The following is a 16,128-nucleotide window of genomic DNA, read 5'->3' as shown; positions in this document are numbered from 1 at the left end:
CACATGAAGTCAGTGGCCGGAAATGGACTGCCACTGGTTCACACACTCAGGACGGTGGGATGTGGGCTGACTGCCTCTGAGAGTTCTGAACCAACTAAGTGGAAGCGCTGGCTGCCTCCGCCTATCACACAGACACTTGGTGGTACCTCACCCAGCCTCCCACTCCCACGCTCCCCCCACTCTTCCACAGAAATGTTTCTTGGGAGAGCACATGGAGAGGCGGGGGGGGGGCGGGGGGCTCACATAGGCGTCTCAGATTTCTGGTAAAGTGGAAAGACTGGGGAGGGTGGGGGGACTGTGTTGTGTGTTTTTTGTTTCGTGGGGTTTTTTATTTAGTAAGTCTGTGGGTGGGCTCCCAAGTATTTGGACTGCGGGGGAGGGCGGTTTCCCAGCCCGGACCCTAAAAAGGAACCTTAGAAGCAAAACCCAGCAACTGACAGGAGTGGGAAGGGAACAGAATCGCGCGAAGAAGGTTTGTGCCCACAAGTCAGACAAATAACACACCCTGCCCAGTATTCGGGGTCTCCCCAAGTTGGGGTGGGGCCTTTCTCCTTCCCAGGCTGACACGAGTGAGAAAGGGGTTAAGTGGAGAAGGGGGTGCTCTTCCGCCCCCACGCCGTCTCCGCGCCTCGGCGTGGCCGCTCGGAGCGGCTCCCCGAGTTGCACAGCGAGGTCGCGGTCACCCTTGGGAGGGGGCCCCGGGTGCTCCCGCGCTCAATGGCAGGAGGATCCCGGGGCTCTCGCTGTCCCCAAGGCCGGCGGGGGCTGCGGGAGCACTCACCAATTTAGGTTTGTTTTTCGTTTCCTCTTCGTTGGCGGCCCGGCTCCCCACGCTCCGCTTGTTGCTCCGGCCCCCACTGGGCTCCTCGCCGCCGCCTCCCGCTCCCGACGCCGCCGCCCCGGGCTGCTCCATCTTTCTCAGGCCCTGTCACCTGCGCCCTGTCACCCCACCTCGCCTCCACTGAGGAAGCCCCTCGGGGTGGTCCCGCGGCCCCGCGCGGATTCGGGAGCACCTCTCCCCGGGAGGGCGTGTGTCTGTCTAGGGAGCAGCAGATCTCAGGCCCTGGGGACTCTGGGATCCCAGGCACCCCTGACGCCACACGCCGCCGTTGCCACTACTCTGCGCTGGGGCAAGCCCTGCCACTGAGCAGCTGCAATTACCACTACCGCCGCCGCCCTCAGGGCGGTGTTTAGGGTGGAGAAGTGCGTGCCTATCTCTTTAAGAGGCCTCCACACACGTGATTCATCAAAGTGCCCGCAGTCAGCGCCTGGGCGCCGAGAACTGCTTCCTACTCCCGGTGCCAGCCGCCTGGCCACTGCCACTGAGCATGCCCGGCGCGGTGACCTGGCCCCAAGGAGAGGACTCTAAGCTGTGGTTAAGCACTGATTTCATGTCCAAGGGGCCTTGCGTGGGAAATGGGAGGGAACTAGTCCAGAGAGCGGAGGTGTAGCCCATTTTAGAGATAGGGAAACTGAGGTCTGTGAGTATTCACGTGTGAGTTTCACTGCAGAATCTACCTGAGTAACAACTTTCACAGGTGTGGGCCAGAGCACCTTCCCTGGGCAACGGCCTTGCTGGGGGGAAAGGGGTGTCCTTCTATGCCCTGTGGGAGGAGTTGATTGGCAAGGCAACCGGCATCCCTTAGAGCCCTGATGAATTGCCTAGACTAGAGGGTCAAAGTGGAAAGAGCAGGTACTTTCTATTGCCATGACTGCATGGCGCCAAAACAATCCTCTTTCTTTATTCCCATGCTGCTGGATAGTAGAAGCTGCAGGCACCTGCCACTTAACCCCCACGTGGATGTAAGGCTTTTGAACCACAGCACCTATAGAGAGCGAACAATTGGATTGGGTGCTATTCCCGGTTTCCTGAACTACTTTAGGTGTAGGGTTGTTGTGGTGAGTGAAAATGGTCACGTGTTTCCAAACTTTGTTTAAAATGTAAACCTCTCTAGACAAATGCTGGGTGTTTTTGTGCAGCAGCAGCAGGGCACTGCCAGTATTATTAGTCATTAAACCTTGAGTTGTCAGGAAGAGGCCCACGCAATATTTTTCCATCCCTTTTTAACAGAGCCCTTTAATAAAAATAATGTTCGAACTGAGAACATTCAAGGGGCAGAGCAGGGTTTGAATGAACCACCATCATAGAATGAAAGCACATTATGCTAAGGAAGCTACATGAAATGTTAAGTTCAGATACCAAGTCTAAGCGTGTCCTTATGCCTGTCACTCTGATATCTCCAGGATATGACTCCTTTTGCCCTTCTCCCTTTCCACCTAAATTCAATTCTGCTGAATCTGTTTTTTTATGAAAATATTTATTGAGTGCATTAGAATAAATTGGACTACACTATAGGCTGATGAAGCAATTAACTTAGATAGTAGAGTGAAAAGAAAGTTAGATATCAACAGTTTTAATCCCTATGCTGCCATTAGCTATCTTCTTAATCATGCTGATGGTAAACTACGCAGGGACAGCATAGAAGAGGGAATGCAAGCTCCGAAAGAGGGTGGACAGGAAGCCCTATGTTAAATTTGCTTTGTTGACGTTCCTCTTTGACTTAAATTTTTATGTATATTTAGAATTTGACGTTCTACACATGTGCGTGCATGCACACACATGATTTAAATTTCTTAAATGTCTCCCCACTGAAAAGTTGCATAAAAATGAATGCTGCAAAAAGATGTGACCTGTTTGTCCAATGCTTTCACGTAATTCCTGTTTGAGAGATACAGATATCGGCCGTTGCTGGAAGGTTTTCAAGCTCAAATGTTGCTCCCCCCTCCCCCAGGCCGGTTTGGCTCAGTGGATAGAACATCAGCCCTTGGACTGAAAGGTTTCAGGTTCAATTTTGGTCATGGGATCATACCTCAGTTGCAGGCTCTATCCCTGGCCCTGGTTGGGGTGTGTGTGTGAAGCAAGCAATTGATGTGTCTCTCTCACATTGATGTTTCTCTCTGTCTCTCCCCTCTCTTCCTTTCTCTCTAAAAATCAATGGAAAAAATGTCCTCAGGTGAGACTAATAAAACAAAAACAGATGCTCAGTAATCTACTCAGTAAGACCTTTACTGAACTCCATAGAGTACACCAGGTGATATAAAGAGTGCGGTGGGTTATACAGATGAAGCCCACATTGTTTTTGCCCCTTTGAACCTTACCGCCTACTGGGAGAGGCAGACCTTTACAGAGCCACACTTCAGCACAACAGATATGAACTGGGAGCCCAGGAGCACAAGAGGGAAGTGCCCAGTGGAATGTCAGAGGCTCCAGAACACCTTCCCAAAGAGAATGATGTTTGAGCTGAGTCTTCAAAGTGTAAAGTCAGTAAGTACTTCTTGACAGCCTACTGAGTGTTAGGTACTGTGCGAGGTTTTGTGGGTATGCTGGTGAACAAGACAGATGTAGTTTGCTCTTACAGAACTGTCCGGCTATTGGGAGGGGTATTAAGCAAAAATATATTGAGTTATTACAAAGCAAAGAAGGTGAATGAAGAACATTCTAGGCAAACAAAATAGCAATAGCATGTGCAGAGACCCTGTGGTTAAGAAATTGGGGCATGGGGGGGGGGGCTGCTGTTAGCAAGAGAAGCAAAGCACATAAGCAGCTTCCAGATCATGAAGGTCTGTAGGTCTCATTGGTGTGGTTTTAAAAGCGGCGAAAGCATTGTAGTACAAAGACTTCTGTTTGAAGGGTGAAAATAGACATAAAAATGGATTGCCATTATTTTGCATCTAAGATTGGGCTTCACCACCCTCACTCAGGCTAGGCAAAGCAACATTTAAAATCAAGTTAAAGGTACATGTAAAACATACATAATCTTCATTGGGAAAGTGAAAGACTCTGACCCTGATATGGCTTACACTTGACTTTATGGTGGTTATCTCAGCCCCATCTGAATTCTTGATGTTTGTTATTCAGCATTTTGCTCTAGTTAATTACAAAGGAACACCCTTCCTTCAGGCATCAGGGTCATTGGCCTCTCTTGGAAGTTGATACACAAAGGAGCCACTGCTCTCCTGCAAGAACACTGTGTCTACTGATTAGAACCAGGCACCGCACCAAGCGCACTCCCAAAGCTGCTCTGACTGCAGCTGCGTTTCTTGATTTTTACTTTTCTGAGACACAAGTAAGCTCATGGATGGAGAGACAACTTTTCTCGGATGCTGAAGAAAGAAGGAGGTTACCACTGTCAGTTGGGATACCAAACATGTATGTTAGAGCCACTGATCTTTTGGTCTCTCCATCTGGCCTCTCATGAGGCTAGCACCCAGTGAATACTAAAAAGCCAGCCCTGGGAGAAAAGAAGGATAAAAGGCTGTTAGGCTCTAGTTATTTTCAAATTGATCTTAGACCATCAACCCAGAGGTTTCTAATGATCCTTCTCCTGGCTTTCTGTGTCTCCCTTCTGCTGCGTGTTCTCATCTAAACAACCTGGGCCATTAATAGAGAAATTGAAGGAAATGGGGATTAAACAAATATGAGAAGTAACCACCTTCAAGGTCATGGAAAAATATTTATGAATAAAAGGTTGCCTAAAATCAAAAGTATTTATTAAGTATGTGCTATATAGCCAGCACCACACTAGATGTCCAGCAGATAAAAAAGTACCAGACATTCTGCAATATTGTTACATGTGTCTTCCTAAAAAAAAATCTCTTGTTCATCAAGATTGCACACTAAAAATAACAGGACTTCTGGGGGAAGTATGGTCAGGAAACGTTATTTAAATCCAATGCAACTAATCAGAGCACTAATGAAACCAATAACTATTCTAATAAACACACTCACGAGATTACATCTCCACTGGCTTTTGTATCTACCATCACAGTCATCAATGCTCAGTAATCTTCTTGCTTCCTCTTTCCCAATGTGGGTCCTCAAAGGCAGTCACTTTGAATAGATGTCATTTTCATCAGAAATTACAATCTAACTGAGGAGGGCCCAACTTTTAAAAAATGCATAGTGAAAAGTCTTCACAGTTTCATTATCAATACTCACAGCTTCATCACATAGTCTAATGTTGTGGAAATTTCAGTTGTTGAAGCCATTAAACCAGTCACACTAAAGGGGCAGAGTCCTTATGCAGAATTCTTCTCTTTTTCTAAAAGTCTTCATATATTGCTAAGACTTCTCCTTAATTGTGAGAAAGCTTGCTCCTGATCACTGCAAAACTAAAAATGCTAAGAAAATTCATCCATGAACCAACCAGCTGAACTTATTTTGATGTCATTCTTCTATTTACCAATCGCTAATGTGCTATTCCTGGTACAAAAACACAGTGGGGCAGACTGTAAAATGTAAAATCTCTGCCATCCATAGATACCAAATCTAGTCTAGAAAACAAATAAGAAAACAAGTGTGGGGGACAGTAAGAGGGAATTAGTTGACTAACTCGGAGGTACTGACTCTAAATTGGACATAATATGGGGAAGAGGTAAGGAAGTTTTCAAGGAGGAGGTAAAACTTGAGTTCATGAGCTATAAGCAGAAATCAGATTTGAATGGGCAAAGCAAAGAAAGGAAGCAAGGAAAAGACAACGCATGGAATGGCCTGGAGACAATACCGAAGGATAACGTTGAAAGGCCCCAGGGCTTAACTGGAATGGTGAGAACATAGATGTTGAATAATAGTAGGAAGCCTGGTTATCCCCATAGAATTTTCCTGCTATGTGATCAAATTTGAATGTAAGATACAGCAGTAGTCACTGATAAGGATCTTTAGCAGGAATGTTATAAAATAAAGAAGTTATTTTAAGGAGCTGGTCTGGCAGAATAATTGTCTCTGCAAAAGATTGTCAAGCTTAGTCTTTCTTAGTACAGGTTAATTTTTTCTAAATAAAACTCTTCATAGAACCCCAATATACACAGCAGATACAAAATCAAGCTGACCTGTTTGAAATTAGCATGGAGCAGAAACCATTGCCTGGCTCATGTCCACTGAGCTTCTTTCTCATCTTTTGAGGCCCCACTGCTGAACTGGAGCTAAAACTATATGAAGCCCTACTGAACAGGTCATGAGGATTGGAACTGGAGTGACCCCAAAGGAAATGAGGCTAAAGAAATAAATCCAAGAGGTTTGTAAACACACACACACACAAGCACACAGGCGCGCGGGCGCGCACACACACACAGAGAGTTATATCCAGGAAACAAAGCAGGGATGAAGAGAATTACTAAAAGAAAAAGAATTACTAAAATGTTGGCCCAAGGAAATTAAAACTGAGCAGTAAACTGGGAGATATTATCTCAACAGGTGCTTGTCATTGGCAGGCAGTCAGACCTAATTATGGCAGGACACTAATTAGGGCAGGACAAGGAAGCTAAAATGTTTCTGTAGTCACCAACAGGACAAATCCGGATAGGCAGGTAAAACAGAAGGAATTGAGTAACAGTAGGCAATGGGCAGGCAGACAGCTAACTTCTGAAGTGCAGCAGTGGAGAATAGAATCTAGACAGACTTCTGGCAAACAATAGGCAGAGGTTGAAGCATGCAGTACATAACGGGAATCTACTCTTGGGGATTGGGATTAAGAAACCAATTAGCAATCCTGTACATGATCTGGCAAGACAGTGCTAAACAAGGCAGGACACCAGGCCTAAAGGAATCGGCCTATCAAATGAAATCCATGAAGAAAGGCAGACATGGGCAAAGAAAAATGGTACTCAAGACACAGTTATTTCAACTGGTCTGTGAGATCAGAGTAGAACCAAAAACAATAGATCCATGTGATGCTGACTAAGCCACTGAAATACCGAAATACTGCTCCTTAAATCCTCACTGATTAGGAGCAGGACTGGTCCCAGTGGGGAAAAGTGAACAACAAGGAAACACAATAATGGTTACTTACCTGCAGGTAAAAGTTAATGTGTTCAGTTGTGACAATTACAGGGTTTGGGAAGCAGGCTGTCAAGCAGCTAAAACACAATCCTACAAAAATTAGAGATAGTAATGCCCATTTATCCTTTGGGTGAAAGTGTTGAGACTGATAGAGACCAAGAACGGTCATGTTAACGCCTCCTATGGTTTTATACAGTATGGCTGACAACCAAACCTTTCCATTGTATCTGGACAATATGCTTCTAACAAAGAACAGCCTTCCTTGTTCTACATTAACCAAAGCCCCAAAGTGATTTTCAAGAGTGATTTGACAGATTATAAATGGTAATTGTCCAATCTATACATTACTAAGAAATAGATGCAGTAATAAACAGTGAGAGAAATATTTTTAATATGCTTGTTAAAGTATGTGGATCAAAGAAACACACATGGGTGTTTGTAGGGATGCTATTTATTTTATGAAGTTGAGAGTATTTTATAATCAGTATAAGCAGTCTTTTTGAAGATGAGTATAGTTCAAAAGTGAACTATAATTGTGCAATTCAGATCTATTGTCTCTTATATTTATGGTTTATGTTTGTTTTCTGACCTTTACAAAATATAATTAATTGCATGACAATTAAGGAACATGTGTTTGACATCTGCAAAAAATAAAAACAGGTTTTCATATCTGGTCATCAATAGTTAGGCTTGTGACTCAGTGTTTGAGTGTCAAGCTATGAACCAGGAGGTCATGGTTCAATTCCCAGTCAGGGCACATGACTGGGTTGTGGGCTCAATCCCCCATGGAGGGTATGCAAGAGGCAGCTGATCAATGATTCTCTCTCATCATTAATGTTTCTATTTCTCTCTCCTTCTCCTTTCCTCTCTGAAATCAATATAACTATATAGTTTTTAAAATACTTAGGCAAGTCTTAGAAATAGGTTTATTTTTGTTTTATATATTCTCCCTTATAAATTCTAATGGCTTTATTGAGATATAATTCACATATGATACAATTCACCTTTTAATGTGTACAATTCATCAGTTTCTTGGATATTCAGAGAGTTGTACAACCATCATTGCAATCAATTTTAGAATATTTCCTCACACCAAAAAAAAAACCCTTCCTTAGAGATCACCCCTCCCCCAGCCCTAGGCAACCACTAATCCACTTTATGTCTGTAGATTTCCCTATTCTGGACATTTCACTTAAATGAAATCATACAATGTATGGTGTTTTGTCACTGGCTATTACTCAGAATAATATTTCCAAGTTTCATCCATCCCACATTAATTTTTATTTATTTATTATTACCTCTTTATTTCTTGGACACAAGTCAGTTATTTAAGCTACCTCCCCTGCTATATAGACAGTGACAAACATATACCTACTTACTATTCCAAAAAGTTGATATTTTCATATGAACTCCAATCTTGTTCCTCCTTTCCTGGCAAAAACAGGAGAATTAGGGTTTGATTTTCCCATACAATAATATAATAGAGGAATTTCTTTATGACCCAGGCCTGATGTCTGATGCTATGTGGAAATAACTACAACCATCATATTAAGCCAAGTATACACTATGCACCAGAACAACTCTTAAAAGTTTATACTAATTAATTAGGTCAACACAGAAACCAATTACATTATATTTTACCTAATACAGTAGCAGAGAATATATAGATCATGTCTTAGTTTTAAGTCTTCCATTCCAACATTATTAGATGAAGCTAAAAATTCATCTACATTGGTAACAGATTTATTCAGAAGGCCTTTGAGATTTGCACATGGATTGTTTCCCATTTTTTTCTTTTAAGCCTTACGTTTTTATTTATTTTAGAGAGAAAGGAAGGGGGAAAGAGAATGTTTTCTTATTGAATTTAGAGAGAGAGGAAGGGAAAGAGAGAGAAGAGAAACATTGATATGAAAGAAACACAGATTGGGTGCTTTCTGTACTCACCCTGACCGGAGATTGAACGCACAACCCAAGTATGTGCCTGACCAGGAATGGAGCCTGAAACTTTTTTGGTATATTGAATGACCTCTCAACCAACTGAGCCATGGGGCCAAGGCTGTGAATGAATTTTTAAGAAATATTTTGGGAAAAACTTTTAGTCACTAGTGCTGGTATTTAATTTTATTTTATTTGTGTATTTTTTTTTCCAAATAGCTCAGTAACATGGGCCTCCTGCTGCCTTCAAAACATAAAGGCTAAGGTGAGCTGTCACCGCCTCAGTACTGGGAGCTTTATCTCACAGGTGTTGTTATACAAAGGCAGACCTGCCTCTAAACACTATGATCTAACCCCGATTTGCTTGAAAATGTTCATCCTTTAATCCCTAACCATGTTGTTGCTTCACACCAGGGGTGGGGAGCCTTTTTCTGCCTAAGATCATTTGGATATTTATAACATTACTCATGGGCCATACACAATTATCAACTTAAAAATTAGCCTGCTACATTTAATCAAACATTTAATTAATTAACTCACTCCTAATGCCTTTGCAGGGCCAGGCCAAATGATTTCATTGGCCTTATAATGGCCTGCGGGTGGGATGGTCCCCAATCCTGCTTTGACTTCATTGGCATCCAAAGTCAAAGATATACAGGGCTGAGTTTAGTCACAAATCTATAGAATAACGCTTTTCCACTGCAGGCACAGCCCTATTGTATGGCCCTATGATGATTATATAACTCTTATTAGAGGAGTGTTTTTTTCCTTATCAATGATTAAATATTATGTAGGACTATCAAGTAATTTAATTATTGTAGCTACCATATTAGAACTTATACATATAATTTGAGTTAATATTATATTAACAAATTTTGAGTAGTAACTATGTCCAGGCCATGGTACTAAGGCTAGGTGAACAATACAGTATTCATGGACATGTTTGTATATACTAGCATATATATTAACATGATAAATTAAGGATTATCTATGTGTATATATAGTTGCATGCTTTGTGTATGCATTTTAATATGTAAGGATATAGCTAGGAAATCCTTTACTTACTGTAATTTGCATTTTATAAACCTTTAGCATTAGAGCAGGCTTCCAGCATACAAATAAAATTATGGCAGTCAGTCTACTTTCTGGTACATTCAGAGTACTGCCCCTCCTGGCTCTTAGCTTCAACTTGGCTCTTTGGACCTAGCAAAAGAGGTGAATTGGTTGCTTCTGGTGGTTTTAGGGAAACTTGAGGCCATTAATTCTGTACTACCAGAGAGAAGAACAAGCAGCCCCAAGGAGAGATAAGATTAAGGGGAGGTGTTGCATTTATGTTTCAAAATTATCTGAGTGGGTGCTTGAAAGAAACAAGACATTTCCTGTAAGCCAGGCCCTCGAGATTTTAGCAGGGAGTATGGCTTATTCCACATTCACAGCCCTCAACTCTGCATGGAATTTCTAAAGCCAACATAAATTCATGAAGGTGAAGGATGCTATATTTAAATCTGAGTGAGAAGGTTTGTGAACTAGTCATCTTAATTTGGATCTACTCTGCTAAGAGGCTATGTGGTTATTAGTAACACAAAGTCTATAAGGAGAGGAAACTAGGCCTGGTAGAGACTCAGTATTTAAGGTCAAGGACCTGGAGGAACTAACTTATCTGCAACATTGTGGCTTGGCAGGGTCCATTGCAATGCAAGCTGTAGTCGGTGTTTGAGTATCTAGTGGGGAAAGTGGGCCACGGCAGTAAGGGATCCATGCAACAAATGTCTATGTTTAGCATCAAGAAAATCAGAGCCATGAGCACATACCACAGGCCCAACAGAGTAGTTCTCATCCTGTTTTCCACTGAAACTCACCTGGTGGATGAAGATAACTCTGTTCAACTCTCTGCTCATCCTCAAATCTCTACTCACTACATAATTTGGAACATGTTGCTTAATTCTACTGTGCCTCATCTTTAAAATTCATGGTGCTGATATGGGGATTGAATGAGATGACACATGCCAAATGATGAACTCAGGGCCTGCCCCAGAAAGTGCTGAATACAGTTCAGCTATTATTGTGAGGGGAAGCACGCACCATTTATAAGACTGTGTGACCTTGGCCAAGTAACTTTATTATGCCTTAGTTTCCTCATAAATTAAATTGAATTAAGGATAATATCTCCATTATAGGTTGCTTTGAGAATGTGATTAATTAATGCATATAAGATGCTTACTACAGTGCCTGGCACATAGTAAATAATCAATAAATATTTAACTATAATTCTTCTTCAATGTATGTGTAATTCCCTGAACATTTTATTGAGGTATAATTGACATATAACAAACTACTTATATTTAAATATACAGTTTGATAAAATCTGTATCCCAAATAGTCAAATTCAAAGAAGCAAAGAATAGAATGGTAGATGCCAGAGGCTGGAAGAAGGTAGGAAAGAGAAGTTGCTAATCAAGAGGTATGAAATTTCAGTTATGCAAGATTAATAAGAACATTGAAATAGTGATTCCAGTTGAAATGATTTTGAGTCCAGGTAACTGCTCTGTCGAGTTTACATGTCCTGATCATTTGGGAGCAGGGGATGGAACATTAATGATACAATGAACTATAATGGAAGAACCACTTTATTATTTTATAAATGTCATTTCAGTTCTGATTTTAACAAATTTGAGTAAACCATTTTGACTCCTATGCAAAAAAATGAAATATCAATAGGTTCGAGAGATCTGCTATACAATATCATACATATATATCATAGTGTATCATACACTTAAAAATCTGTTGGGAGAGTGGATCTCATGTTAAGTGTTCTTACTAAAATAAAATAATATTTAACTCAAACTGGTTTGTCTCATGAACAGAGCGTCAGCCTTCGGACTGAAAGGTCTCAGGTTCCATTCTGGTCAAGGGCATGTACCTTGGTTGCTGGCACATCCCCAGTAGGGGGTGTGCAGGAGGCAGCTGGTCAATGTTTCTCTCTCATAGATGTTTCTAGCTCTCTATCCCTCTTCCTTCCTCTCTGTAAAAATTCAATAAAATATATTTTAAAAATAAAATAATATTTAAAAATACATTTGTATATAACCTTATGCAACTATTTCTTCAATCAAGAAAATGAACATATACACCAACACCAAAAAGTTCCTTTTACTCCTATGTAGCTCCTTCCTTCTACCCTAGCTTTGTCCCAAGCAAAGACTCATCCACTTTCTGTCACTGTAGATTAGTTTCCATTTTATACAGTTGTATGTAAATAAAATCATATGGTATGTACTATTTTATTTGGCTTATTTTATTCAGAATATTTATTTTGAGATTAATCTATGTTGTTTTACTTTTATTGCTGAGTAGTCCATTGTATGAATATACCACAGTTTATGTACTAAAGTATGTCTTTGTATATACATAGGCTTTTGTTTCTTTTTTTTAATATATTTTATTGATTTTTTTTGCCCCCCTCCCTCCCTCCCTTACATACCCTCCCTCCCCAGAGTTTTATGTTCATTGGTTGTACTTATATGCATGTATACAAGTCCTTCAGTTGATCTATTATCTCCCCCAGATCTCCCTCCCCTCCGCACTGTAAATTGACAGTCTGCTTGTTGCTTTACTGTCTCTATATCTATCTTTTGGTTCATTTCTTTTGAGAGACTACCTAGGAGTGGAAGTTACTGGGCTATAGGTGGATGTATATTTAAGTTAGGAAACTACCAAAATTATGGTGCATCCATATAATAGAACCACTAAGTAATGGTTAAATAATTAATATGCAAAAAGGCAAAAATTAACCTCCAAATAATTAAACTGAATGAACAAATCTGACAGGAAATAGTATATATAATATGGTTCCATTTTTATAATATTTTGAGAATACAAAATAATCTGCAGTGACAGATAGGAATCTGTGGATGTCTGGGAATCAGGGAAGGGAGGCTCGGGGTTAGAGGGAGGGATTAAAGAGGGATGAGGGGATCTGCTGGGGCTGAGGTATATGTTAATTATCTTAATTGTTGGGGTAGTTTCACAAGTATGTGAATAAATCATAGGTATCAAATTATACTTTTATTTATTTACTAGTGGCCTGGTACATGGATACATGCACATTGAAAAGAAATTAATTAGAAGAAAGATTTGAGTGGTAATTACGTTAGTACAAAAAATTACATGTCAAAATAGTATATATAATATAGTATTATAAAATTGAAACATGCCTGTGATTGGTGCCAGTGATAGCTTTATATGTATCTCCCATACGCAACTCAATATTTATTTTTAATTGCCAGTGTGGTCAGGTGGTTGGACCGGCATATGGTAGGTCACATAGCCTTTTATATATATAGAATATTATTTAATCTTTCTTGTTGAAAGTATTACATATGACCCCCTTTCCCCCATGGACACTTTCTAGATATATACAATTTATTTTCTGTCAACAATGCCTCAATAGAGCTGTTAAAAAATGTTATGAATAAAAATATTTTGTAGATATAAAAAAAAACTTGCCAAACTGTTTTTCCAAAGAAGTCATATCAGATCATATTCCCAAAAGCAATTTATAAAAGTTTCAGTTGTTCTACATTCTTGGCAATACTTGTTAAGGCCATTCTTTTAAAATTTTAGCTAATATGGTACCTCATGGTTTTAACTTATATTTCGCTAATGACTAATGGTGTTGAGCATCTTTTCACATATTTATTACCAATTTAAATATATTTTGGAAGTGTCTGCTTAAATATTTATTTTTAATTGGATTGATGGTTTTTTCATTATTGTATTATGAATGCAAATCTTTTATCAGATATATGCTTTGAAAATATTTTCTTCTAACCTATGACTTGTTTTCTCATTCTCTTAACTGTCTTTTGAAAAGCAGAGGTTTTTAGTTTTGATGAATTCCAATTTGCTAAATTTTATTTTATGGACTGTACTATATATTAGATATGCTATCTAAGAAATTTGTGACTATCTCAAGTTCCCCAAAATTTTCTGCTATGTTTCCTTTCACAAATGTTATAGTTTTGGATTCAATTAGTTTTTCCATATAGACAATGATGTCTTCAGCAAATAATGACAGCTTTACCTAATCTTTTGCCATCTGTATGTATTTACTTATCATGCTGGATAGCAAAAGTTAGAACTACTAGTAATAATGTTGAATAAAAGTGGCTAGAGTTGGATTTTGTCAGTTTTCTGAGTTCAAAATTTAGTAGAAAGCTATAGTAACCAAGACTTTGTGGTACTCTCATAAAAATAAACCAGAAATACACCAATCACTTATCGTTGATTGATTTTGGATAAGGAAGCTATTTAATGGGATATAGTATTTTCAACAAGTTGTACTGAGTCAACTGGGTATACACATGAAGAAGAATGTGTATCCATACCTCACATCATATATAAAAATTAACTCAAAATGGATCAAACATCTAAGTAGAAAAACTAAATGTATAAAACTCATAAGAATAAACATAGCTGTAAACATTTCTGACTTTGGTTTCTTATGTATAATACCAAAAGGACAAGCAACCAAAATTAAAAAAAAATTAAACTTCATTAAAATTAAATACTTTTGTGCTTTAAAGAACACCATCAAAAAGTGAAAAGATAACCAACAGAAAATATTTGCAACCAAAACCGGTTTGGCTCAGTGGATAGAGTGTTGACCTGTGGACCGAAGGTCTCAGGTTCGATTCCAGTCAAGGGCATGTACCTTGGTTGAGGGCACATCTTCAGTAGGGGGTATGCAGGAGGCAGCTGATCAATGTTTCTCTCCCATCGATGTTTCTAACTCTCTATCCCTCTCCCTTCCTCTCTGTAAAAATCAATAAAATATATTTTTTAAAAAGGAAAAAATTTGCAAATCATATATCTGATAAGGATTAGTATTTAGAATATATAAAGAGCTCTTAGAACTCAACAATGAAAAGACAAACAATCCAATGTTAAAAAAAAAAAGGAAGGATTTTAATAAACATTTCTCAAAAGAAGACATGGAAATGAGCAATAAAATCATGAAAAGATGCTCAGTATCATTAGCCATTAAGGAAATACAAATCAAACCCACAAAGAGATATCACTTTACACTCACTATGATGGCTATAATTGAGAAAATGGAAAATAACAAATGTTGGCAAGGAAGTGGAGAAATTGGAACTCTCATACAGAGCTGGTAAGAATGTAAAATGGTGCAGCTGCTTTGAAAAACAGTTTGACAGTTTTTTAAGAAGTTAAACAGAGTTTCCATATGACTCAGCAATTTCACTTTTTTTTTTTTTTTGGCAATTTCAATCTTATAATACCAAGAGAACAGAAAACATGCCCTCACAAAAACTTTTATGCAAATATTCATGCCACCATTATTCTTAATAGTCAAAAGATTTAAAATAACCCAAATTTTCATCAAATTATGAATGGATAAATGAAATGTGTTAGATCCATACAATGGATATTATTCAGCCATATTAAGTAAAGAACTGACTCATTTTACCATGTGGATGAATCTTGAAAGCACTATGCTAAGTGAAAGAAGCCTGTCACAAGAAAGTCTGCTGCAATGAATGTGGTTGGCCTGGGGCTGAGGAGGCTGCCAACATGCCGAAGTCCAAGATTTCCATCCTGGGCTACTGGTCTGTGGGGAAATCCTCAATGACAGTTCAGTTTTTTGAAGGCCAATTTGTTGACTCCTACCATCCAGCCGTAAAAAACACTTTTACAAAATTGATCATAGTAAATGGACAAGAATATCATGTTCATCTTGTAGACATGGCTGGGCAAGATGAATATCCCATCTTTCCTCAGACGTACTCCATAGATATTAATGTTATACTCTTGTGTATTCTGTTACATCAATCAAAAGTTTTTAGGTGATTAAAGTTATCCATGGCAAATTGTTGGATGTGGTGGGGAAAGTGCAAATACCTGTTATGTTGGTTGAGAATAGAAAAGACCTACGTACAGGAAGGGTGATCTGTTATGAAGAAGGGACAGCGTTAGCAGAATCTTGAAAGGCAGCTTTTTTGGAATCTTCTGCTAAAGAGTATAAACTGCTGTTGATGTTTTCTGAAGGATAATTTTGGAGGCAGAAAACATTGATTGGGCTGCTTCCCAAGGAAAGTCTTCTTGCTTGGTGATATAATTTCACTGCAGGACTTGAGGACCCTGGGACCCATCCTGCCTGTAGATGCAAACTCCCTGTCATCCTCGAAGATAAGCTCTGCTTCATATTTTCTTGTTAACCTGAAAGATTTATTTGGATCATAGCTTTTTCCCACCTGCCTCCCTTTCAGATTATGTTCAACTCTGTCCACCTGAGTTCACTTCCACTTTCAAATTTTAACTAATAGGCCCTGGCT

The 16,128-nt window shown here is 39.5% G+C and overlaps 1 protein-coding gene and 1 pseudogene across 8 annotated transcripts in view; one reads left to right on the top strand and one right to left on the bottom strand.

The window, feature by feature from the left end:
- Positions 1-1,221, bottom strand: part of DIAPH2 (diaphanous related formin 2) — a 942,260-nt gene extending 941,039 nt beyond the window's left edge. For 6 of the 7 annotated variants that reach the window (XM_084870674.1, XM_084870677.1, XM_084870675.1 and 3 more), the window contains exon 1: positions 782-1,221. In XM_084870674.1, the coding sequence (XP_084726800.1) occupies positions 782-913 (132 nt within the window). In that variant the 5' untranslated portion in view covers positions 914-1,221. The remainder of the gene's footprint in view (positions 1-781) is intronic. The other variant, XM_084870673.1, reaches the window with a different exon arrangement.
- A 14,146-nt stretch (positions 1,222-15,367) lies between these two features.
- On the top strand, positions 15,368-15,911 carry LOC311615447 (GTP-binding protein Rheb-like; annotated as a pseudogene). The gene has a single exon. The product of its transcript is annotated as a GTP-binding protein Rheb-like (transcript).
- Positions 15,912-16,128: the final 217 nt, after the last annotated feature.

Source organism: Pipistrellus hanaki (assembly GCF_964339955.1).
Source record: "Pipistrellus hanaki genome assembly, chromosome: X".
NCBI classification, from domain to species: Eukaryota; Metazoa; Chordata; class Mammalia; order Chiroptera; family Vespertilionidae; genus Pipistrellus; species Pipistrellus hanaki.
This window is presented reverse-complemented; position numbering and strand designations above follow the sequence as displayed.